Source organism: Protopterus annectens, chromosome 16.part0 (assembly GCF_019279795.1).
Source record: "Protopterus annectens isolate FY-2018-M chromosome 16.part0, PAN1.0, whole genome shotgun sequence".
Lineage (NCBI taxonomy): Eukaryota > Metazoa > Chordata > Ceratodontiformes > Protopteridae > Protopterus > Protopterus annectens.
Window position 1 is genome coordinate 109135078 of NC_056750.1, and position 27459 is coordinate 109162536.

Sequence of the window (27459 nt, forward strand, 5' to 3'; positions counted from 1 at the left end):
ATACACGCACAAAAAGTATAAAACAAGTACCATACACACACAAAGTAAGTAAAAAGCATACATTGTAAAAGTAAAAGGCACCATACACTTACCTGTCCATTCTCCATAATAATATCCAGCTTCCAGCTAACGTACATCCTGCCCGCGCAATATCCGAAGACCCGCGAGATCCCTGAAATCAAACCTCCCGACGAGACTGTTCCTGACTGCTGCTGTTGCAGTCCGGCCTCGATAGATCCTCCCAGCGAGTCTGTGCACTTTAAAAGTGCACAGACATCTCCATGTGTTTCTCAATGGTGACTGCCGGACTGCCTGGAGCATGCGCATAGACGCGCAGTAGTCGGGACTACTGCGAATGCGCGAAGTCCGCGAAAATTTAAAAAACTTTTTTTTTTATTTTTTTTTTGTTCTGAGGGGGCTGCAGTCCGGCAGTCCAATAGCACGGGCCGCCCCTGCCTAATACCTCTTGAATAATTTCACAGGTAGGTGTGAAAGTATCAGTGTCTCATTTTTTACTTCATTACCCTGTATTTCTATCTTAATTTTTTATTTGCGCATGATCTGAAATAGTTATTGGATGTGTGTCAAAGCTTTCAATTAAATGCACATGTTCCTGTGAAATATAATTGCTAGTCTAGCCCAGTTTTTGCACCTCGAGGAATAATATGTACATTCTATCCAAGTTTCTACTACTGAATTCACATCTTCCATACCAAATATTCTTCAGAAAGCTACCATCTTTTGTTATATTTTCCGTTCTAGGTCCCTTTGATACATCCTCGCTATTGCAAATCAAGTTACAGTCCCAACCTATAAGAAATATTCTCTGCTGAAAGCTGATTATTTCCTCAAAAACTTTAAAAGTACCTGGTAAGCTCCATAATTGCAGATTTTGGTGGACTATAAATGTATGCTGTCATAATGTTCCTCTCTTGCCATTAGCCCCTTACTACTACAAAGATGCCATTATTGTCTTTTTTTCATTTTCTATCACTGTTGGAGCTGCTGTAGCAATTTATATAATTTCTCCCCTTTTCCCTTGCCACTGATACTCTGATGAATACCCATTCTGAAATTCTTTCTTTATCAAATTCACAAGAAAATGTCTTTCCAAATGTGTCTCCTGCAGCATTACTATTTGTACTGTGCATTTCTTAATATAATTCAAAGCGGTTTTCTTTTGTCTACACCTGTAAGACCATTTACATTCCAGGATAATATGGGTAGCATAACCATTATGATAACTATTGATGTGAAGTTGTTCTGTCTCACCGTTCATTCTTACAGATGGGTTCGGAGAAGATCCTTGGCTCTGAGTCGGCCTACTACAAAGCTCAAGGTCTTCAGATAGCTTGAGGACAAGTCCCTATCCCATGATGCACCCAGTGTTACCTCAGATCTAGTTTGCCACTGCAATAGATCGGAGGTTCTTGCTAGCTCAGGCCAGTAAAAACCTTATTTTCTTAAAAATATTTCATAATGTTGATAGTTTTAGATACTTAGATAAGCTCTTATAGCGTTTTTGTGTAGTTTCCCTTCTCTTTGTGTGCCTCTTTCTTAAATTAGTATTTAGCTCTTTTGGCCTCGTTTTTCTTAGACCTAGTTATATCTTTATTGATACTTTAAATTATAGTGTGTGCTGAGATAGTGACTTTCTGTCACAACTTTGATGTATTTATCTGTCTACAGTTTAGATAAGTAGTTCTGTGTGTGTGTGTGTGTGTGTGTGTGTGTGTGTGTGTGTGTGTGTGTGTGTGTGTGTGTGTGTGTGTGTGTGTGTGTGTGCTGACTGCTATTTATCCCATAGTTTTTAGAGGGCTTGTTTGATAATTATTGTCTGGGTGTGTCTAGTTTTACAGCACCCTTTTTTGATAGTGTGTGTTATAGTATGGTTTACCAAGACAAAGGCAAATACCCTAAATCAGGGTTTAAAAAAATGTCCTAAATGTGGGCAGAAAATGTCTGTCACTGACAGTCATGTAAATAGTGTTTATTGTTTGGGAGGATTGCATCTCCAGGAAAGCTGCTCCATCTGTCATTCTTTCTCTTTTAGGGTTCTCCAGGAGAGAAAGAGAAAGTTGATTGAGTGAGGTTTACTTAAATCCTCATTCCAAGAAGCTTTGAGCGACCAAGATGGATCCAGTAAGTCCTCAAAGTCTTCCAAGACTTCTGAAGTTAATAAATCTAAAAAGTCTTTGACGCTGGTTTCAGAGACCTCAGAGCCGACTGTCTTATACTTTTGGAGTCGGTCCCCAGTTTTGGAACCGTGATCCGAAGTGCCTAAGTCTCCACTCCTGCAGTCTGTACCTCCTTCTATCCACTCATCTCAGTCTTCGATTAGCCTCTCTGATCTGGATGTGGATCGTGTGGTGCAGAAGCATTTACAGTCACCAGCCTTTGCTAAATTCTTATTGGCTCCGACCTAAGCTGCTTTGGAACCGAAGACTCTTTTACCAGCTATTACTCTTTCTCCTCTGAGCCATACTGGTCCTTTGGAGCCAGAGGAGTCAGACTTGTTGATCGTGGAGCCTTCGGAGCCGACGCCTGCTCCAGTGTCCTTGGTGCCGATCGAGTAATCTATGAGTTGACACTCTCTGGTCAGGTCCGGGGAGGATAGTCGGACCAACTTGGGTCTGACTCTGCCTCTCGGGGTTTCAGCTCGGATGAGCTCGGCTCCTACCTCTGGCTCAGAGCCCACTGTCCAGGTGTCGGGGGTATCGATGGTTTTCTGGGATCCGTCAGTCCCTTCTCATTGGAGCAGAGGTACCTTTGAAGCCATGAGGAGAGTTATGTCTCCTAAGACATCTATAAAGTGCCTGCGTGTGCTTCTGCTTCACAGATGCTTGCCAAGCGTAGAGACCCAGAGCCTCAGGAAGCCCCATTGGGTGGCCCCTGCTCTTCAGAGACCTGACCAGAAGCCCCCACTGATGAGTTTCCCAGGAAGAGAATCTGTAAGAGGAAGCATTTAGACTCCCCCAGGACTCCCTGACATCTGATACTGATTTGGATGAATCAGAAGGGTCCCCACTGTCCCCCTCTGAGGATATTTCATTCGCTGAGATATTAGAAATCCTTAGGCAGAGGGGTGACTGGCAGTCCACCAACCCTACTGAAGATGAGTCAGTTGTCCTGAAGGCTTTCGGGTCTCAACCCTCCACCTCTTGGGTGTCTCCGTCCTTCAATGAGCTTATGCAGCTAGTCTCACGAAGGATGTGGGAGTCTCCAGACACCATGGAGCCTAATTATTTCTGCTCCCCAGGAAAAATTTTTTCTTACTAAGGGTAAAGCCAGTTGATGACATGGTTGTGGCAGCAGCCACCAAAAAGGAAATTTCAGAAACTTCCTCTTCTATCCATCCTCCTAACAGGGATTCTAGGATCATGGATAGATATGGGAAATGCACTTACAGTTCAGTGACTTTTGCAGTGCGTTTGCTCAACTATCTAACCCATTTTACTAGACTGCAAATAGACTTCCTTAAAGAGCTGGGAGATGCTCTTCAAGGTACAGCAGCTGCGGAGCTTCAGATAAAGTTGCCTCCTAGCTTGCTACCTTCAACTCCATAATGAACTCGTCCATGTGCCTCATTTCGTATGCAGCTGATGGAACGAGCAGGGCAGCGGGTACAGGAATTGCTCTTAGGAAACACTCCTAGATGCACTTGTGTTCCTTCGCGGAGCCCTTCAAGTCATCTTTCGTAAATACCCCTTTTGATGGCTCATCCCTTTTCGGGCCCAAAGTTAAGGAAACTTTGATCAGATGTGAGCAGGAAGGAAAGACTGTGCCTTGGAGCCCATTTTTCCACCCCTACCAGACCCTACCCCAAGGGTCAAAGGGGGGAGGAAAGATGTGGTTCCGAAAAGCCCAAGGAGCCTTTCAGGACACACGTGGTGAACCCCCTCCAGGGGCAGAGGAGGGGGCAATAATGGAAGATGCTGCCCTCATGGCAGAGGGGGTCCACAAAACCTGGGTGACAGAGATTACTTCTTTGGGAAGCCCTACCAACGCTCCTGAAAGGAGGCCCAACTGTCCTACTCTGGAGGCAGTCAGGGGTCTCTTATCTTTGTAGCCAGACGCCTAGCTCAAAATAAATTAGCACTGCGTACAAAGTATAATTTCCAGAGGATATTTCATTCCTTTCACCACACCCCCTCCACTGACAAGAAAGATCCCGGACATTCTACCCAGTTACAGGAAACAGGCAACAATAGAGGTCCAGTCATTGCTAACAAAAAGAGTCATCCAAACAGTCCCAGCAGATCAGATAGGATCTGGAACTTACTCAAGATTCTTTTTAGTTCCAAAAAAGACAAGGGACTCGAGACTTATATTGGACCTCAGCAGACTATAAACATCCAAACACCAGCGGCCAGCAATAGGCAATACAAAGACACCGAAGTCTGAGTAAAATCCAAAATTGTAGTTTATTCCATATTCTTGTAGTAAATACAGTTTTGGCTATCAAGCCTTCATCAGTGGGTAAAGTTTCTCCTCTATTAGGAGTGATGGATATTTATACATATCCCCAACCAGTGGAAAACATGGTATAGCCCAACCTAGTGGTTAAGGTGCATTCTTATGTTTAAAAAAATTTCAGGTTCAAACATGTTATTTAGTGCATTGAAAACCCAAAACCAATAATTTCCATGTAATAGTGGAACTGAAATTAAATTTAGAAAAAATACATATATCAAATTATATATGTAGAAAAGAAAAAAATCCTCAGAAATACATAATATTTGTCATATACAACTTTGCGTAAGGAACATATCCTGTATGTCTCATATAATGCTATCCTCATGAAGTATGAACATTTATGTAATGCATTTGGTGTATAGTATGAGTTAAATAAAAAGCATATGTTCTAATATATATATATGTATATATATATATATATATATATATATATGTATATATATCTTAGTATATTATATGTGAGCATGAAATTTAATAAGACCAACGTCCTATCCAATTCTCTAGTATTTTATAAAAATCTAGAGTTAAAACATATCCAAATGGAATATCCTAATTTGTTAAATATTTGTACAAAAGACATGCTTCACAATGTCAATAAACCTACATACATATTTAGTTGATTATGAGCATATCAGGACCTTCAAGAAAGACTAGCTCACAGCTGCCACCAGCTAGTGGATTAGTCTAAATATACATACTATCCTAGAACTATTTACAAATTATTGTAAGATCATATATATAATATAACTTACCTACAAAACATTTGTAAGTATATGTATATATATATCTTGGTATATCATTTGTTAACACATGATTTAAAAGGACAAACGTTCTATCTGATTACTCAATTTGTTTGAACAAAAGACATGCTCCACTAAATCAAAATATACTCATACATATTAAGCTAGACATAACCTTGTGGAGGCCTACAAGAAAAAATGGCTCAAAACTGTCACCAACTAATAGATTCTTGAAATACACATAACATCTTTGAGCTATTTACAGATGATCATTAAGACCCAGGGGAAAGAGTCCTAAACAGATCTGTCAAGAAAGAGAAATTTCGGATGGTCACACTTCAGTCGATACTTCCCTTTTTAGGGAAAGACAATTGGATGTGCTCCATAGATCTCCAGGATGCGTACTACCACATAAAAATGGCCAGACCATCCAGGGATCATCTGTGCTTCTGGCTGGGAGCCAATCATTACCAATTTCGAGCCCTGCCCTTTGGTCTCACTACAGCCCTCAGAGTGTTCACCAAATGCATAGCAGTGGTCACGGCTCACCTTAGACGTTTAGGATTCCAGGTGTTTCTGTACCTAGACAATTGGCTCCTCACCGCCACCACCAGGCATCAACTCATTCAAGTCAGGAACACCACTCTTTCACTCTGCAGTCAGCTGGGCATTACAGTAAACTCAGGAAAATCTGCCTTGTCGCCATTGCAACATACCGTTTTTTTCAGAACAGAATTAGACACTGAGACTTCCAGCAGAAAGAGTCTTACTACTATGTCAGCAGGTCCACAATATGATCTCCAAAATCAAGGCTCCAGCATCAGAAGTACTAAAATTGTTCGGCATGATGGCAGCTGCAATATTAGCCATTCAGTTGGGTCACATGCATATGCGGATTCTGCAATGGCTGTTGTTCACTCAATGGTCTTACCAAGAGCTCCCAATGTCTCATCTTATAATGATCACGAACACATGCAAAAAGGATGTTCAGTGGTGGTTGACCTCTCTTCGTGTCACAATAGATTGTCCTTTTGTTCTACCCCCACCAGCGGCCTCAGTGACTACTGATGCTTCCCTGATGGGGGGCATTTTCAGGGAAGAACAGCCCAAGGCACATGGACCAATCAAGAGGCACATCTGCATATGAATGTCCTAGAGATGAGAACAGTACTTTTAGCGTTACAGTACTTCCAGGACTCTCTTCCTCTGGGTACAATTGCGATTTAGACAGACAAAATGTCAGTGGTCTGGTACTTTAACAAACAAGGAGGAACCATGTCCTACCCCCTTTGTCATGACGCCCTAAGAGTATGACAGTGGGCCAAATCCACCAAGTGCTTTCTGTTAGCAATGCACATCTTGGAGAAATCCAATGTGATAGCAGACAAGCTGAGCAGAGCAATTTTCTTGCCTCATGAGTGGTCCCTCAAGAAAGAAGTAGCGGACAGGATATTCCGCAGGTGGGGCCAGCCTTGCTGCGACCTTTTTGCCAGCCACATGAACATGAAATGCAGAAGCTACTTTGCTCTGATTCCCCTCTCCGGGAGAAGCCCCAAGGGACACAGTCGTACACGATTGGCCTCCGGGTCTCCTCTATGCATTCCCACCAATCCCATTGATACCCAAGGTACTACAGAAAGTAAAAGCCCTGGGAAGAACCATCATTCTAATAGTCCCTCATTGGCCTCGTCAGATTTAGTTCCTCTTCCTTCAACTTCATCTTTTGGAGGACCCATGGATTCTGGACCCAGTTCCAGATCTTCTGATGCACTCTTTGGGGGAACTTCATCCCTCTCTTCAGTTCCTGAAGATGACAGCTTGGCTGCTCCAATTCCCATCATAGCCAGGTTCTGTAACCTTTCTAATGAGACGAAGCAAATTCTAATATCCTCTCATAAATCCTCTATGAGGAAGCTATACCTTAGCAAATGGAAAAAAATTCTATATGGGCCTCTCAGAACAACATTGATCCCTACCTAGCCCCTATGGCCTCTATACTAGAGTTCTTGACCATGATCTTCAACAAAGGAGCTGCAGCAGCAACAGTCCATGTTCAACTTGCTGCTGTTTCTAATTTTCACCTTGGATTTGAAGGGTTGAACATTGTCACACAAACTATCCAAAGCCATTCTCAAAGGGACCTTTCATCTCAGACCACCTGTGAAATCTCCCTATGTCCCATGGAATCTAAATTTTATGCTTTCTCGCATGATTCTCCCTCCATTTGAACCAGCCTCCTCTTGTGACCTCAAATTGTTGTCATGGAAGACTATCTTTTTTAGTAGCTATCACTTCTGCTCACAGAGTGTCAGAGCTTCAAGCCTTGTCCATTAAGCCTCCTTATTTGATTTTCCATGCTGACAGAGTCTCACTTCAAACTAACCCCTCCTTTTTGCCTAATGTTTGTATGGAAGCTAATCTTAATCAAATTATTGATTTGCCAGTATTCCTCCCCAGTCACTCCAACAATTTAGAAAATATGCTGCACAAACTTGATGTTCATAGACAGCTCAGATTTTACTTGGATAGAACAAAAGATTTTATGAAATTTGAACAGCTTTTTCTTTCTTTTTCAGACTCCAGGAAAGGTATGCCAGCGGCCAAAACAACTCTGTCTCAATGGTTTTCTGATTGTATCACATTTGTTTGTTCAGCTGCTAATATGCCCTTACAACATAAAATTAAGGCTCACTCTACCAGAGCAGTGTCTACATCCTCTGCCTTTTCTGCCATACTTTCTATAGATAACATTTGTGCAGCAGCCACTTGGTCAAGACCTCATATCTTTATCACTCATTACAAAGTTGACAGGGCCTCCTTTGGGTCTACTGTCCTGCAAAACATACTCCCGTGAGCCACCTGAGATAGATTGTGCTTGGGACGCTACCCATCTGTAAGAATGAATGGCGAGATAGAACAACTTCACATAAAGAAGTTATGTACTTACCATAACATTCCATATGAGTTGCTCATCTCACCTTCATTCTTGCTTCCCACCGTGCTACCCCCTCCAGGGTTTTCAAAGACCGAGATGCTGGATTCTTCCTGATTGCTCAACCCTTTTATAACTTTCTCTTACAGAGTGATAGAATGACTTATGGTATTATTATACTCAGCAACCAAGATCTGAGGTAACTCTAGGTGCATCATGGGATAGGGACTTGGCCTGAAGCTATCTGAAGACCTTGGGCTTTGTAGTACGCTGACTCAGAGCCGAGGATGGGCTTCGAACCCATCTGTAAGAATAAAGGAGAGATGAACAACTCACATGGAATGTTATGGTAAGTACGTAACTTTTTTCCACCTATTATACATGACATTTATTATGAATGTGTATTTCCAACTTTTGTGTTAGATGCACACACTGTTTGGCAGGTTGATGTTTTTATACAGTGCTTTTTTCCCTTTTATCTCCATTTGAACCTGTGTCACATTTTTCAAGACTTTTTGTTTTAAAAAAACTAAATACATTTTCAGCACACCCCATCCCTTATTAACTTAGAACAAACACTCTAAAGTATCTACATCTTCAAAAAAATGTTTAACCCTCCTTGTAGGAGCAATTGTCTCAAGTTGACAGATGCACCCACACACAAACATTACCTAACCTAAAATTAATGTTACCCATGCTAAAGTACATGCTACATACTGTGTTTGCACTTAAACTTATTGCTGTCTCTACTTTTTTAAATCCCTTTGCACCTCTGAGATGTCAAAAATATCTTGTATGCTTTCGGAAAATATTAAGTTTTAGCCCTAAGAAAGAGTGCTCTGGCTCTCTTCAAATTAAACTGTGCACTGCTCTGTTAAGTGCATTAAAGTATTAAGGCTGATAGGGGGCTCTCTCTTAGTCACTTCCCATAATTTCAGACTTTATTTTTCACTGAACTGCTTGTCACTGTACCTTTATATTTTGCATTTACCTCAGCAAAGAATGTTCAGAATGGTCATAATTACTTGTTTGTACCTGCAGACAACTCACCTCCATCTAAAAGTAATCAGCAAAGAATCTTTGTAAATTTCATTCAGAACAGAATGTAGAACTGCCCTTAGCTGCAGACTTCTTGACTCCCACTGAACATTTGCTAATGGAAAATAGCAAGCTAATATCTTTGCAGATGTAAGAAATGTAGCATTTTATGGCATTCTCATTTTGTCTTACATTTCAAGCCTAGTTATAAAAACATTTGTTTGTTGCTTTAGTCAAGGGCGTTAATCTAGTCATCTCTCCTTGTAAAAATTAGAGAAAATATCTTAAATCCATATGTACTATGATATAATCGGTGTACTTTTACACCCTACTCCATCAGGTCATGATCACAGCATATTAACATTATACTTGCTTATGTCTAGCATTTTGTTCTCTTGTTATACTACAAAATCTATATTTCTTGCAACTAAAATATTACTTGTGTTCTTTTAAATCTTTAACACATATAACAGTCAATGAAAAGCCTCACGCCACATTTCAAATACCTCTGACTGCATACTACACAAAACTGCTTTACTGTATATAACATGCAGTTATATCATGAAATGTATACACATGCAAATTTAAAAAATTAAATTACAGTAACTGTTTTTACTTTGTATCCTTCTAAACATTAATGGCATAAAATGGGTTATATCCTTTACAGTCCACCCATAAGTTTAACAAAGTCTGCAAAGATCCACTCTTTCTTAGCCATTTTTTTCTTGCAAAACCATATTCCACTAATGTGATTAACATTTTATAGTCTTCCATTTATTCACTAATTTCAGTGTTGGTGATCTTCTGCCTGTTCTTATTTTTCATGTTCCAAACTAGACTCTGGTTCAAGTCCAAGGTCCTCCTGGTTCTTCTAGACAGCTCCTGGACTTTTGTCTGTCTCTCAAGCATTTTTTCTTTGGAATACTGGAAAAGGTTCCATTGGCAAAGTCTCTCTATGAACGTTATTGTCAGAATAATGAGAAGTGGAGTCCCCTTCTGTTTTCTAACTCTTTTTACAAGTCCATAGGTAAGTATTAGTCAGCTGCCATTGCAGACCATTTTAAGCCTAGACATTTTCCCTTCTTGTGCTCAAAATAACCTATCCTTTTTGGTTACGGATTGGCCTTACCCATCCCATGGTTGATAATATATTACCCCTAATGAGAGTAACTGGGATCATACCATAGATAATTTGAGGTGACCCATGCATGGGATAAAACATTTAGGAGCTTGATCTATTCATTAGTAGTACAGGGGCAGCCCTGTGGTAAAGTTTCTGTTTCCCATCCATAGATCTAAGCTACACATGAAAATGAACAGGGATGAACTTATGTAAAAGGGAAGTCTGTTCCATAGCAGCAAGCAGTATCCTCTGTGAAATATGCCTGTCCTTCAAACTATTGTATTGATTTTGCAGAAGAGGCTTAGATCCTTAAACCAAATGTTTATGACATTGGATACACTTATTTTCCCTCCTTAGCTTGTTCTGCATAAAAAATGTCTTTGATTACTGGAACTTTATATTCAAAGGCTGTTCTTTTAATTTCTCACATGATGAAAAACAAAACATTCTGTTATCCATCAAGCATACTTCATGGTGTCATTACTGGAGTATTTGTGCTTGGTAATATCTCCATAGGGCATTTCTGACACCAGATAAGATAGTTAAAATCAATAATAGCTCCAGCGCATCCTGCTAGAGATGTACAGAACATACCAAAGCTGATTGGGCACACATTTTTTATGATTGTCCTAAATTAAAGTGCTATTGGAAGAGCATAGAAGATTTTCTCAAAGCATTATTCACCGATTCCTTCTTATTGTATAAATCGTTAGTTCTTTTCAATGTGAATGAAGGTTACTTTTGAATAAGAATAAATCATATTTACTGTGGTCAGTACTTGCTATTGCCAAATAATGCATCACTAGAAGATGGAAAACTAGCTGCCCACCCACTGTTGAGGATTTCTTGTCTTCAGTGAAAGACCTAGCAATCAAAGAAACTAAGACCAAAGAACTTAGAATCTATCCAAAGACATTTGTTAATAATCCTTGGATAAAAGTTTTGGCACGTATTGAGACTTTACAAATGGACCGTGACTCTTTCTGAATTGATACTTATACTACAGAACTTGTGTATTTTAACTGTGATCTGCAGTTTTGCTTCAGGCCTATGTATATATCGCAAATAGTTTTTACCTTGTTTGTTAATAATTTGTCTTAGAATGAGAATACTGTTTGTCATTTGTTGTCTTTCACTTTTCATGGAAAACTTAATAAAATATTTTGAAAGAAAATGTGTCTGATTCTCCAGGAAAATGTATTCTGATGATAGCTTTATATAGGAGCTTTATTTAGCAGCTTAAATCTTGCACCTGCCTTTCAGCATTCCCTGATTGCTGGGATAAATTTGCTTCTCATCCACCTAGTGTACAGTGAATAATTATTTTCCATAAACACACCACAGTTTCCAGTTTTAAATACTGTTCCCTTCTGCCACAGTTTTGTCAGGATCAACTCTTTCTGCTAGTATGATTGCATCTTTACTAATGCAGATCTTGTCTGCTTTATTCTTGCCAGATTTGGACATAGACTTGATGTGCCCTTTCAGTTAACAAATCCTATAACTATAAATGCTTGAATAGATCATGGCTGTACAGTACTAACTCCCTCCCTAACTTTATCTGCCCAACATTTCCTGTAACTATTCATCCAGTCTGGGAAGGTCTGAGCTTACATTTTAGATTATGTAGACCATAGTTAATTTTTTTTGCATTTTTCTTTAAATCATTTGTTAATACACTTACAGTCTGATATTATAATGTAGTTGTAGAACATTTAGAAATATAATAAGTATTTGTGATTTGCATAATTATGCATTTGTACTACATAAATAGACATCGTTTTACAATTACATGGATTTCAGTATTTTTTCTATTTATTTAACCCCCCTGCCATTAATTTTACTAAAACCGTTTGACTAATACCATCTGTGATTTTATTTCTTTTTAAAATTCAGAACTTTAACTGTTTGCTGCGGTATTACTATACAATTATAAAAAAATTGTAAAAAACAGATGGATATTAGCTTAACTAACACATGTTTATATTTACATTATTTATATTTGCTGTTGTCTGCCTGTTATTCTTGTGCTTTGTAACAGATGTACCTTAGATGAAAAGAAAATACATGCATGTCAGTCTTGTGACTTTAAATCTTTATACAAGCATGTCAGTCTTGTGACTTTAAATCTTTACTGTTATTAACTATTTTTATTTGATTTTTATACACTAGAACTGTTTTGTGTACCATTTGACTATGCTATGAGAATGGCAGTTATTTGGTCTACTTTACTGTAGTACTGATATATGCCTTGCTTTAACTGAATGGAAGTTTGGAACATTTGAGAATCATTTGTCCAGACATCAGATCCTACCATCCTAACATGTATGTTTAACCATTTTCAAAACACAAACATATTATAAAATATATATTTTTTGTACAGATTAGCTGTAGTTTCCTGCTCTTCTGCAGTGTTTTCTTAAGCTCAGCTAATTTATTTTCTTTATCATGTAACTGCTGTTGAAGAGTTTCCTGTAACGTTGCATGGTCTAAAACTCCTATGCTCTTTTCAAAAGTTGTATGTATAACTTGTCTAAGCTTCCTGAACTCACTGCATCTGTCTTTTAAAGTTTATTGCATTCTTTTGTAGCAAAATGTACTAGAGGTCCTGTCCGTAACCGATTTGACTTGTTGCAACTCTGAAATAAACCGTTCACATCTGGTGACAGAACATAACTGTCTAACGTCTGAATATAATGTCAGCATATTAACTTTTCCTGGTTCTTTACCATTAAAAATGTGTGTACAGTCTAACCTTTGAATAATGGCATGCACTGTATTTTTATGACATTGTACACACAATAAATATTTTCTATACCACACATTATTTTGTTTCACATACCAGTCAAATGTAATCCATTTGCATAATGTCTTACTATCAACTTGCCCAATAAGGTTTTACATTTACTAATGTGCTGTGTATACTAACACTGCAATTTAAGAGTAAAGCTTGGCTTGCACCTGATTGAATTATGTCTAATAGCACCCATACAAAAAAATGTGACACAGAAAAAAAGGTGTTAACAGTTAGCAAGAAAACAGGTGATCAGGCTGATGTTGCAGATGGCTGGAAGTTTTTCAGAGTCACTCGAGAAGCTGGTGAAACACAACAGGCAACGAGATGCTCTGTATAGTAGATATCCACCTTTTCTTGAAGAATTAATGGCATTGTGACTTTCCTGGACTTCAGGCTCAATCTGGATTCAGACATCTGAGAATCTTTGCTACTGCAAGCTGCATAAACTAGAGTACCTCTGTTGATTTACACATATGTACAAATGTTAGTTACTGCAATTTGACTGAAGTGACTCTCTGCAGGGCTTACCACTCCCTCTGTGTTCGAATGCAGGTAGGCTCGCCATTGAAAAATTAATTTTCAAGGTGCTAATCAGGGTGCTGTTACTGTGATGGATCCAAAGTCTTCTTAAGACACTAAGGTCTTACTGGCTGGACTCTGCTGAAATTAAAGTCTAGTTATCACAGTCTGTTGCCCACAGAAACTTGCAGAGTGTACACTGATACAGCACCAAAACTCTGAGCAGTAACCAATAAAACATTTTTTATAACAAATCAGACAAACTACTGTTGCAGCTTTAGTTACTGTTCTACTTCACTTCTCGAACAGCATGGATGATATGAGAGATACAATACAAAACAATATTTCTAACAATGTTATCTGCTATAGTCCCTTTATACTGTTCTTGTCAGTTCAAATCCTGTTTTTCTCTTGGTATTCTATTTTGGACTTTGTATGATAACATCTGTTTGCTGAAAAATATGATGTTAAGTTGTCAATCTTGCCTTCATTCTTGCTGGATGGTTTCGGAGCCGATCCTCGGCCCCGACTCGGCCAATACTAAAGCTCGAGAGCTATTTCCACCGGCTCGAGGCTCCCCTATATCCCACAATGCTAGGCGGTAACTACTCAGATCTCGTTTGCCGCTTAGCTGCGAGGTGCTTTCTTCTACCGGCTCTGGCAGGTTAGTAAGATTTTCTAGTTAGAAAATTAAAATAACTACCCCTATCCTTTTTATTTAGTCAGTTTTATAGTACTGGGTATCCTTCTAGTTTAAATCAGGTCTTCCCTCATTTTTTATTCCCCTTTTAAATTCTAGGCCTTTGGCCCACTTCCCTTTTTTTCCCTTGTCATTCAGTGTGATTGGGTTTTCCTTTTTAGGTTAAAGGGTGTGTCTGTTTTTTATGTCTGTGTCTTTTTTGTGTATACAGTCACTTTTCTGGGATGTCAAAAGACTCCAAGGTCTCAGGCTTCAAGAAGTGTGACTCGTGCTGTCAGAAAATGTCTCTGACAGACGGTCACAATTCTTGCGTATATTGCTTGGGACCTTTGCACCTGCAGGACTCCTGTGCTGTTTGCCATGCATTCAGCCCTATAGTCCTGCAGGAACGCAAAAATAAACTTATTCTTCGAGGCTTATTAAAGCCTGAAGGCCCCCCGACCCAGTCTGCGTCGGGGAAGCCTTCAAAGACTTCCAGGCCGTCGGCTCCAGCTTCAGAGCCGTCCGCTGGGAGCATTAAGACTACTTTGACATCGGCTCCGTCTGGAGTTGATGTTTCGAAGACTCAAACTGTTACCTCTGCTCCGGCCGGAGCCGAGGGTGCTAAGACTCAGTCGGATCCGATAGTTTTATCGGAGCCACCTACTAAGAAGAGGTCGAGGTCCCCTTCCATTGGCTCCATCCACTCGGCCCCGGGATCCCCTCTTCTGTCGGAGCGGAGCCACAGGTCCCATTCCTCGCGGTCCTCCAGGCTGTCAAACCATGACTTACAAAGGGTGGTGAGTAGACTTCTCAAGTCTGAGGCACTGGCCCAAATGCTGCATAGCCCTACTCAACAGTCAGCAGCTATTCCCATCCCTTCTTCTGTTCCTCCTCCAACTCCTTTGAGTTCGGAGCCGGGGCTCATTGGAGCCGTGACTGTTGGTGCGTCGGAGCCGATACCCTCCCTTTCGGCTCCGTTGTCTGCTCCGATTTCCTCTTTGGAGGGATCTCTGCGCCGGGCTTCCCTCATTGGCTCCGAGGGGGCGAGTGGCATCGGACCCTTGTCCGACCCCGTTCTCCCTCTCAGAGCGTTGGTGCTGGTGAGTTCGGCTCTGACATCGGCCTCAGAGCCGTCCCTGTCGGTGCCAGGGGGGTCCTTGTCTCCTCGAAGCAGGGACCTTCGGCCCTGGCTGATCGGGGTGCCTTCGAGGTTATGCGGAGCGTGCTAGACCCCGTGTCTACCCCACGGTCAGCTCCGTCAGCTCCTTCCTCTTCAGTGCATGTGGTGGTTTCTACCCACCCCCTCGTACCAGACCGTAGAGAGCCAACCCCTCAGGTTTCCCCATTGGGAATATCCTCTTCTTCCGAGGCTTCTCCTGATCCGGCAGGGGAACCCCCTCGGAAGAGACAGTGCAAGAGGAAGCACATTGACTCCCCTGAGTCTATCACCTCGGACACCGACTTGGAGGAATCTGAGTGTTCCCCCCCGGTCCCCCTCTGAAAATGTCTCTTTTGCTGACATCCTTGAAATCCTTAAACAGAGGGGGAACTGGCCCGCCCTTAACCCTTCAGAGGATGTGTCGGTCTACCTTGAGGCGTTTGGCTCTCGCCCTTCCACCTCCTGGGTGTCTCCTCCTTTTGACCCCCTCATGGAAGTGGTGGCAAGGAAGGCGTGGACGGCCCCTGATTCGGTGGAACCTACCCCAAGGAGGCCGTCTAAATTTATTACAGCCCCAAAAGAGAAACAGTTCTTATCTAAAGGCGTCTCTGTTGATGCCATGGTGGTGGCCGCAGCCACTAAGAAGGAATTAGCCGATCCTTCGGTACCTGTCCATCCTCCTAATAAGGAGTCTAGGACCATGGACAGGTATGGTAAGTGGATGTTTTCCTCAGCGACCATTACCATGCGGTCGCTGAACTACTTGTGTCACTTCACCCGTCTCCAGAGGGATTTACTCAAAGATATGGGTGATGCTATGCAGGATCCAACAGCTGAGAGGTTCCAAGACAAAATGAACTCCCAGTTGGCAACCCTGAATTCGATTGTCAACTCCTCCATGCGGCTTATCTCATATGCGGCCGATGGGGCGAGTAGGGCCGCAGGCACAGGTGTAGCTTTACGACGCCATGCCTGGATGTGGCTTTGCAATTTTGCGGACCCTTTCAAAGTGTCCTTCACCAGTTCCCCCTTTGATGGCTCAACGTTGTTTGGACCTCAGGTGAAGGATACATTGACTAGGTGCGAGCAGGAAGGTAAGACTCTCTCTGCCGTGGGAGTCCGTTTTTCTACCCCTTCCAGACCTTATCCCAAAGGTCAGGGGGGGGGAAATGTGGTTCCGCAAGCCACAAGGAGTCTCATCTGATGCACAAAGTCGATTCCCCCTCTAGAGGCAGAGGGGGGAACAACAATAGACGCCGCCCTAGGGGCAGAGGTGGTCCGCAAAACCAGGGTAGCAGAGAGACTTTCTCTGATAAACCCTTTCAGCATCCCTGAGGAGCTGCCCGGCTGTCCACCTTCAGAGGCAGTCGGGGGAAGATTATCACTGTACCCAGAAGCCTGGCTTTCCCTCACTCAAGACAAATGGGTACAGTCGATTATATCCGAGGGTTACAAAATCCCCTTTATTCACATCCCATCCCAACACAAAGGATCCCTTCCAGACGTTCCACCTAGTCTAAGGGAACAAGCAGCGTTAGAAATATCAAAGCTGCTGTCAAAAAGAGCTATCCAGCCAGTCCCAGCAGACCAGCAAGGATCCGGAATCTACTCCAAATTCTTTTTGGTACCAAAAAAGACAGGGGACTGGAGACCAATACTGGATCTCAGCATGCTAAACAAGTATGTGAAGAAAACAAAATTCCGGATGGTCACGCTACAGTCCATTCTACCCTTCTTGGGTCAGGACAACTGGATGTGCTCAATAGACCTTCAGGATGCGTATTACCATATCAAAATGCACAGATGCTCCAGGAGGTTTCTCCGCTTCAGGCTGGGAGCCAGTCACTACCAGTTCAGAGCCCTGCCCTTTGGTCTCACTACAGCCCCCCGAGTGTTCACCAAATGTATGGCAGTGGTCGCGGCTCACCTGAGACGTCAAGGATTCCAGGTGTTTCCATATTTGGATGACTGGCTCCTTACCGCCACCACCAGGCATCAACTTCTTCTATCCAGAGACTTCACCATTCAAACTTGCCAAGCTCTAGGCATTTCAGTAAATTTCGAAAAATCTGCCTTGTCGCCTTGTCAGTCTATTACCTTTATAGGCGCCACTTTAGACACAGTTCATCTTTCTGCCAGACTGACAGAGCAAAGAGTATCAGATATCCGCAAACACGTTTACCTTCTGCTTCAATGCAACAAGATCAAAGCCAGGGTAGTTTTGAAGGTATTAGGACTCATGGCGGCTACCATTACACTTCTTCCCCTAGCTTGTTTTCACATGCGGATCCTCCAGTGGATGCTGTTTTCTCAATGGTCCTTCCAACAGCTCCCAATGTCTCACATCATTCTGCTAACCCAATCATGCAAGAATCACCTGTCTTGGTGGATGACATCACCTCAAGTTCTTCAGGGCAGATCCTTCATCCCTCCCCCCCCAATCGCCATGGTGACAGCGGACGCCTCCCTGATCGGGTGGGGGGGGGCATTATCAGGGCAGGACAGTCCAGGGCACGTGGCAATCTTTCGAGTGCCACTTGCACATACATGTCTTAGAGATGAGAGCAGTGCTTTTAGCGTTGCAAGCCCTTCAGGACTCTCTTCCCACAGGGACTATTGCAATTCAGACGGACAACATGTCTGTAGTGTGGTACATCAACAAACAGGGTGGAACCAAGTCCTATCCCTTATGTTGAGAGGCACTCAGACTTTGGCAGTGGGCGATCTGTTCTTAACGGTTTCTGATAGCAACGCACATTCCCGGGAAGGAAGTCCAACGTGATTGCGGATAAGTTGAGCAGGGCTATTCTAATGCCTCACGAGTGGTCTCTAAAAAAAATCAGCGCTGGAAGAAATCTTTCAAAGATGGGGCCGGCCTTGCTGCGATCTTTTTGCTACTCCCCAAAACAGCAAGTGTCATGATTTCTTCACCCTCTTCCCTCTACCAGGCCAACCCACCAGAGATGCTCTAGTCCACGATTGGCCCCGGGGACTTCTGTATGCTTTCCCCCCTTTTCCACTGATCTCTCAATTAATTCAGAAAGCTATCGCCTTGAGAGTCACTATGATCCTCATTGCCCCTTTCTGGCCTCGACAGATATGGTTTCCGTTCCTGCATCATTACCTCTTGGAGCAGCCTTGGCATCTGGACCCAGTGCCAGATCTTTTGACTCACCAGTCGGGCCAGCTGCACCACTCCCTCCAATCTCTCAGCCTCACAGCGTGGTTTCTCCGATTTCTACCCTAGCCAGGCTTCCTTTAATTTCTCATTCGGTCCGTAACATCCTGATAGCCTCTCACAAGTCTTCTACCAGAAGGATTTACAATAGTAAGTGGAAATGTTTTTCCTTCTGGGCAGCGTCTAAAAATATAGACCCCTTCACCGCACCTATCCAGTCTATCCTAGACTTCCTGGCAGAGCTCTTTCATTTAGGCTCTTCCTCATCTACCATTAGAGTACAACTAGCTGCTATATCTAACTTTCATGTAGGTGTCTCGGACTCCAGTATCATGTCCCATAAACTTTGCAAAGCCTTTCTAAGAGGTATCTTTTTGCTCAAGCCCCCAATCAAAGATCCCCCACCTCAGTGGGACTTGAATTTGGTCCTAGCATCCTTGATTCTCCCCCCCTTCGAACCTGCGGCTTCATGCCCTCTCAAATTGCTCTCTTGGAAAACCCTTTTTCTAGTAGCCATAACATCAGCTAGAAGGGTATCTGAACTTCATGCTCTTTGCAGTAGTCCTCCGTACTTAGTTTTCCATAAAGACAGGCTGTCCCTCCGGACTAATCCGTCCTTCTTGCCTAAGGTTTCCTCTGAGGCAAATCTAAACCAGACTATTCAATCTCCCTGTCTTCTTCCCTGATTATTCCAACAGGTCAGAACAAAAGTTACATTTTCTAGATGTTCATCGCCAACTTCGATATTATTTAGACAGGACTAAACAGTTCAGGAAATCTGACCAGCTCTTCCTGTCTTGTGCGGAAGGGAAAATGGGCCTTCCAGTTTCTAAAGTGTCCCTTTCGAGATGGCTTACCTCTATAATTACCTTCATCTATGAAATCAGACATCAAAAGCTGCCTTCAAGACCTAGAGCTCATTCAACCAGGGCATTAGCTACATCTGTAGCTTTTCAGTACAGGCTACCAATAGATTCCATCTGTGCAGCAGCCACATGGGCTTCACCTCATACCTTTATCTCGCATTACAAATTGGATATGGCCTCCAGAAACCGTGCCAACTTTGGTTCCACTGTTCTCAAGAGTCTGTTCCGATGAGCCACCCGGGGTAAGTTGCTAGGGATGCGGTCCCATCCAGCAAGAATGAAGGCGAGATTGACAACTTAACATTAAGAAGTTATGTACCTACCATAACGTTCCATGTTAGTTGTCTTCTTCTCGCCTTCTTTCTTGCGTCCCACCCTCCTTCCCCCCAGCCTGGACAGACCGATAGGAATTTTTTGGGATCTTCCATTGGGGCTTCCTTCCCACATGTTCTACCACCTCTATTCTCCCCTTTTCTGTTTGTGGTTGCTTACATACAGGTTTATATAGAGGTGGGTTTTTTCTCTCTTCTCCATCCTATGGAGACTAGAACTGCTATGGTTTTAGCTATCAAACGAGATCTGAGTAGTTACCGCCTAGCGTTGTGGGATATAGGGGAGCCTCGAGCCGGTGGAAATAGCTCTCGAGCTTTAGTATTGTCCGAGTCGGAGCCGAGGATCGGCTCCGAACCCATCCAGCAAGAAAGAAGGCGAGAAGAAGACAACTAACATGGAACGTTATGGTAGGTACAGAACTTCTCATTTTCATCCTGTACTGGTATTGTCTTTTCTTGTGCAAATGCTGATTTGATAAAAGCACCATTCAAACTTCCTTACTTAACAATGTCATATGATAGAAACATGCACAGATTGTTTTCTTGTTGTCCACTCTTTACAGAAGTGGGTTAACTTTCTTACTGACAATGTGAAATGCATACATCCTGTTTTTTTACATTCTTGCCAAGTCTGTAAGAGGTCAGTTTTCTTGCTGACAGTGTGAAATGCATACTGATTCTGTAGGAAAATATGTCCATTAAGCAAATTCCTTATTTTCCAAGCCACAGTTATTTAGTATAGATGCTAATCACATATTGCTAAACTCTATTTCTACATTTAAGCAAGCTTTATTTTATACCTTATTTATGTTACATATTTGTAACAGAATTACTTTCAACCTTTATTCACTGTTAAATACACTCTAACACTTTGTGTTTCGTTACTACTGCTGTTGTCAAAGTCTAGATTACTTATTAAAGCTTTTGAATGGATCTATATCAGCAAATAGAAACATCACTTACCAGAACACCTAATGCTCGACACATAATCATTGAACTACAAAAACTATGAACGGCCACGTCAACTAATTTTTTTTCCAGGGGGAAAAATCACTTGGCTGACCAAAACCTAAACACACTGTCAAACCCTATGAAAGTGGGGGACTTTGCCCCCCCACTCCCTAACTAAATATAACAACTCTGAGATTGCTCTACAGTGGAGAAAAGGACAAGTTCCCAACTATGGCCAAGTGATTTTTTTCCCCTTGGAAAATATTCACTGAAGTGACTGTTTGTAGTTTTTATAGTTTGATGATTATGTGTCGATCATTAGGTGTTCGGGTAAGTGACATTTCAATTTGCTAATCTTGACCCCTTTTGAATAATTAATGTTTAAAGAGTTCTATTCCATGTTATGAAGCTTTGAAACTGGGCATATTTTTAATGGTCAAAGTAGACACAAGAAAGAACAAAAAATAAAGGCAGCAGATATGTCATGCATTATGATGGTACCATTTTCTAATATGTAATTTTGATACAATACTACACAGAATGTTATATATGTATTTAACAAATATGTGTAGTAAATGTTATATGTGCAAGAAGGTTATACATCTTTTTTTAGAAGCCTTAGAATGCATAGCTTAATACTTTGTTAAGCCATTGTTACTGACCAGAGATTAATGCAGCTGTTATGAACCACACAACTGTAATATGTAGGGGCAATGAAGACAATGGAAAGTGACATTTATAAAATAGGAAATTAAAATAATTACAGAACTTTAAATTTCACAAACAAAATGTTTTATACTGTATGAGACATATCTGATTAAAATGCTAGTATTTCTGTAAAAAGTGTATTTTCTTCTAATTTTCAGAGAGAAGAAACCTCTTTAAAAGTACCTGGTAAGTGAAGAAATGTTTCATTTTATTTTTGGACATTTTTATCAGTCAGTTCCTTATATATGTTGTGGTAACATAACTACACACACACACACACACACACACACACCAAAAATATTCCCATCATACCACAGAATTGCCTCCCCCTCTTTGTGTGTCTCTGAAACTCTTTCTTTTTCTCTCTGCCTATGACGAAGTTACACTCACACTGGCAAATGTAGGTCTAGTCTGAGGAATTTGGCTATATTAACTGGTGCCAAAATGCCCACTGAAATCCAGTAATATATAAGACTAAAGCAGCTAATGCTATCAGTCCTTGTAACCATCTGTCTTTTATAGACTGCTATGCGATGAACTATGTATCTGAAGTAGATAGAAACAACTCTGATCCAAAACAATACCAAAACAGCAAAAATGGTATACTCTTGAAAGGTGGTTACACCGAGGCACTGGATAATAAAGAGTTTGCTTTTGGATTTGACTTTGGTTCCTGTTTTTCGATTCCTGACTTTTGAAGATTTTGCTGTTTTGGTATTGTTTTGGATCAGAGTTGTTTCTATCTGAAGGTGTGTGGAGTGGAGTTTGTGTATGTATCTGAAGTAGTTAACTTCATTTGATCAGCAACCTGTGGGTACCTGATCCGAGCCGGCAGCTTTCCAAGCTAGAGATCCGAGCTCCAAGCTCCTCCCCTTACCCATAATACCCTGCTACCTCCCTCCAGTCCTCAGATCTCGTTTGCCGCAGCTTCTTGAAACAGAGTGACGAGCTCCTGACGCTTTTGTGAGTGGTTTCATAGGGTTATTTACTCAGTTTTTTTCCTCCAAATTCTGTGTGTGTGTGTGTGTGTGTGTGTGTGTGTGTGTGTGTGTGTGTGTGTGTGTGTGTGTGTGTGTATTAGTCGACCCTTAGTTTATTTAGTTTAAATTGTTTTTTGTAGTCAGTAGTCTTAACCATTCCCTTCCCCTTATCTGTGTGTGAGGGTGAGTTATCATGGCCGAAGGCCCTAAGGCTGTATTTTCTAAATGCTCTGAGTGTGGCCATAAGTTGTCCCCAGCCGATGGCCACACTCAGTGCGTTATTTGCCTGGGGGTTGCTCATTTATCATCAGGCTGCCTGATTTGTGCCGCCTTCAACCCCCGGGCTTTGATGGACAGGAGGACAAAGCTAATCCTTGCGGGCCTTTTGCCCGCGGATTCTGCTTCTTCCTCCTCCCCTTCAGTGGCACCAGCTGCGGCTGTTCAGCCTACCATTCCTACTCCCCTGTCCGGGACTCAAACTCCCACTGTGTCCCAGGGAGAGAGGGACGCCAGGAAGAAAGATAGGCATAGAGAGAAGGAAAGAGACAGGGAGGGGCATAGGAGCCATAAACGGCGGGCCAATTTGGCACCCTCGGCCCCACCGGCTATGCAGCTCCTTTTTCCTTTGAAGGTCTCCGGGTCTTCCCCCTCTCGGCTCCGTTCTCCACGTTTCTCTCCGGAGTCAGAGGAGGAGACCCGGTCACCTTCGAGGTCGTCGAGGCGGCCTTCCCGGCCTGCCTTGGCGGCCTCTTCTAGGTCAACGAGGAGCCTTTCGGATGCGGACATGGACCGGATGATGCGTTGCTTCCTCCTGGCCCAGATGCAGATGGGAGTGCTGTTGCCTCCCCCCCCCCTTCCGGGGGGAGCTCGGCCCCTTTATTTGCCCCTTCTCCAATCCATTATTGGGTTTTGGAGCCATCGGATCCGGGTAGCGTCGGAGCTGGGGAGTCGGCGCCTATAGTAATCGCTACTTCGCCGGCTGTACCCTTGAGTTTGTCAGGTCCTTTTTCGGATTCAAGCTCTCGGGGCCGTGAGCCGAGCCTCGGATCCAGAGGGGTGAGTGTGTCTTCGGCTATGATGCGGTCAGAGCACACTTCTGTTTTGGGTCCGATCACTTCGGCTCTGGCACCGATCCACACGTCAGATCCGAGGAGGCTGCTCTCGGATCCTAGGGAGAGCGGTTCACCATTGGCCTTCAACGTCGTGGAGAGGGTCCTCTCGAGGGATTCGAGGCTCCTGGCTCGTGCTACGGATCCACCTGCCATTCCCCTTGCAGATGGGCCTGACTGTGTCCCAGATGGTTCCCCTAGAAGAACAGGACCTGGTTGGTGAGCCCTCCTCGGACAGCCCCCCCCCGAGGAGGCTCCTCACAAACGAAAGTGTAAAAGGAGGCACTTGGACTCCCCCCGAGTCCCTCACAGAAGACACTGACTTGGAGGAAGGGGAAGGTTCCCCCAGGTCACCCCCCGAGGATGTCTCCTTTGGAGACATCATGGAGATGCTGCGCATTAGAGGGGGGTGGTCAGCCCAAAAACCTTCCTCGGATGAGTCTGTGTTTCTGGAGGTGTTTGATGCAGGCCCATCTACCTCCTGGGTGTCCCCTTCGGCCGACCCCCTGGTAGATCTTATAACTACCAGGGCATGGAAGGAGCCGGGCACTGTAGAGCCAATCTCCAGGAGACCAGATAAAATCCTTAGTCCCCCGACAGACAGGTCGGAGTGGAGCAAAGGTTCCCCAGTAGATGCCATGGTGGTGGCGGCTGCCACCAAAAAGGAACTGGCTCAAGAAAGTTCCTTGGTGAATTCTCCCGACAAGGAGTCTTGGACGATGGACTGCATTGGAAAGCGGATGTTTGCTTCAGCCACCTTCTCTATAAGGGCGCTGAACTACTTGGCACACGTGATTCGCCTTCAGCGGGATCTAATCAAAGAGTACGCTGGGTCACCCCTTGAGTCCATGTTGGCCTAGGACAAAAGAACCTTCTCAGCATGAATGGTCACTCTAAAGTCTGTATCCAACACTTCTATGCAGCTTCTCTCCCATGCCACGGAGGGGGCGGCTAGAGCCAGCAGAGCAGGCATCGCTTTGCGGTGTCATGCATGGCTCCATCTTTGCGATTTTGCAGAACCCTTCAAGGTATCCTTCACGAACGCTCCCTTTGACGGTTCTACTTTGTTTGGCAAGACCGTCCGTGATACGCTTCTCGAGAGCGAGAAAGACAGGAAGACGTTGTCTGCCGTCGGAATCCGCTTCTCGGCTCCTCAAAGGTCCTTTTCCAGGAACCAGAGAGGACAAAAGAAGATGTGGTCCCGGAAATCTCAACAGTTCCATTTTGCTCTGGACCCTTCGTCCTTCAGAGGCAGGGGAGGACAAGGCGGACACCGGCCCAGAGGCAGAGGGGGGCCGAAGAACCCTTTTCCGACTGACCCACGTGAGCAACCCTGAGGGGTTGTCTGACTGCTCCTCTCTGGAGGCAGTCGGGGGGCATTTTTCGGAACACCTAGCACATTGGGAGTCCATCATGACAGATCGCTGGGTGCTCCGAATAATATCCAGAGGCTACTCTATTCCCTTCATGAATCCTCCCCCTCAGTTGGGGCGCCTCCCTGATGTCCCACCCAATCAGAGGGAGGTGGCAGCTTTAGAGATAAAAGAGCTGCTAAGAAAAAGAGCCATCCAGTGCGTCCCCCCAGGCCAGTCCGGATTAGGAAATTACTCCAGGTTCTTTTTGGTGCCAAAAAAGACGGGGGACTTAAGGCCAATTCTCGACCTGTCTACATTGAACCTGTCCGTTGCCAAGGAGAAATTCCAGATGGTCACCATTCAATCTATTCTCCCCCTTCTGCAGGAGAACGACTGGATGTGCTCCATAGACCTCAAGGATGCATACTATCATATTCTAATGAACAGGCGATCCAGGAAGTTTCTCCGCTTTCGGTTAGGGGCCAGTCATTATCAGTTCAGGGTCCTCCCTTTCGGCCTCACCACAGCCCCCAGGGTGTTCACCAATATCATAGCAGTTGTAGCGGCCCACCTGTGGCTTCAGGGAATACAGGTCTTTCCTTACCTGGACAACTGGCTCCTCGTCGCTCCCACCAGGCATCTACTATGCTCGGCCAGGGATTATTTCATGCATTTGGCCCACCAGTTGGGGATCACCATAAATTACAAAAAATCATCCCTTCACCCTGCTCAGGTCCTGGACTTCATAGGGGCCAGAATAGACACGCTTCAGTCCAAGGCCTTCTTGACGTCGGACAGACTCTGCAACCTAACTCTCCATGTCTTAGCCCTTCTCCAGTCTCCGGCCCCACCAGCAGAATTGGTCCTAGGGTCTATGGCGGCTATCAACCTTTCACCCCTAGCCCGCTTGAATACGAGGGTTTTTCAATGGACCTTACAGGTCCAGTGGTCCATCCTTCGACATCTGTTGTACTCCCCGATTCCCCTCAGCAGGGTTTGCAGAGAATATCTGCTTTGGTGGCTCCATTCCCGAGAGCTTCGGGAAGGGCGGCCCTTTTTGATGCCTCTACCCCAAGCCACAGTGACCACGGATGCTTCTCGCCTAGGGTGGGGGGGGTGCATGGGCAGAACCGTCCAAGGCACGTGGACTCCAACAGAGACCGTTCTGCATATCAATGTTCTGGAGATGAGGGCAGTGCTTCTGGCGTTGCAAGCTCTCCATGCCCTTCTTCCTCTAGGGACTATTGCAATTCAGACAAGACAACATGTCAGTGGTCTGGTACATCAACAAACGGGGGGGAACCAAGTCTTACCCCCTTTGCCGAGAGGCCATGAGAGTTTGTGAGTGGGCGATATCCACCAACTGTTTTCTGCTAGCAACGCACATTCTGGGTCGGTCCAACATTCTAGCAGACAAGCTGAGTCGAACTATCCTCTCACCTTACAAGTGGTCTCCGAATCCCTTAGTAGCGAAACAGATCTTCCTCAAATGGGGTCAGCCTTGCTGCGATCTGTTCGCATCGCCTTCGAATGCAAAGTGCAGTGAGTTTTTCGCTCTAATCCCTCCACCAGGGGAGACCCCCAGAGACACTCTAGTTCATGCTTGGCCATCCGGTCTTCTTTATGCTTATCCTCCTCTCCCGTTAATGACAAAATTCTTGCAGAAAGCTCGTCGGTTGGGGAGCAAGGTTATCCTCATAGCCCCATTCTGGCCTCGTCAAACCTGGTTCCCATACCTACGGTCTCATCTCATGGCTCCTCCCGGATCTGATTTCTCATCCTTCGGGATTGAAAACTCCGAACCTGGATAACCTCAAGCTTTCCGCTTGGTTGATCCAGTTCCGTTAGTGGCTAGGACTCCCGGCATCTCGTCTGCAGTGAAATCCATTCTGGTGGCGGCACATAAACCTTCTACCAGGAATGTCTACAACAGTAAATGGAAACGTTTTTCTATCTGGGCCGGACAAAGGAATTTGGACCCCTTTACGGTTCCTATTCCAGCAGTACTTGAGTTCTTATCCCACATCTTTCATCAGGGGGCCAGTTCTTCAACTGTGAAGGTTCAAATGGCGGCCATTTCCCACTTCCACATAGGAGACAATCTTGGTCCTTTAGCTTCCTCTAAGATCTGTAAGACCTTCTTGAAGGGTACTTTTTGTTTAAGACCTCCTGTCAATAATGCAGTTCCTCCGTGGGATCTAACCTTAGTCCTCCAGGCTCTTACTGGCCCCCCCTTTGAGCCTGCAGCCTCGGTTGACTTAAAGTATTTGTCTTCGAAAACTGCCTTCTTGATTGCTATTACCTCAGCTAGAAGGGTATCGGAGCTTCAGGCTCTTTGTACTAAACCTCCATATTTTGTCTTCCATAAGGAAAGGGTATCCCTCAGGACTAATCCCTCCTTTTTACCCAAAGTGGCTTCCGAGGCTAACATCAACCAATCCATTAATCTGCCTGATGTCCTTCAAGGATGCATCTGCAATCATAACATATGGGTTGTCCTGCCTCAGGCAGCCC

General features: G+C 43.8%; 1 protein-coding gene across 1 annotated transcript in view; it reads left to right on the top strand.

The window, feature by feature from the left end:
* Positions 1–27459, top strand: part of LOC122790521 (protein mono-ADP-ribosyltransferase PARP14-like) — a 2292317-nt gene that overhangs the window by 485572 nt on the left and 1779286 nt on the right. Inside the window, exon 3 of the mRNA XM_044058072.1 lies at positions 21660–21687. Within this exon, the coding sequence (XP_043914007.1) occupies positions 21660–21687 (28 nt within the window). The remainder of the gene's footprint in view (positions 1–21659; positions 21688–27459) is intronic.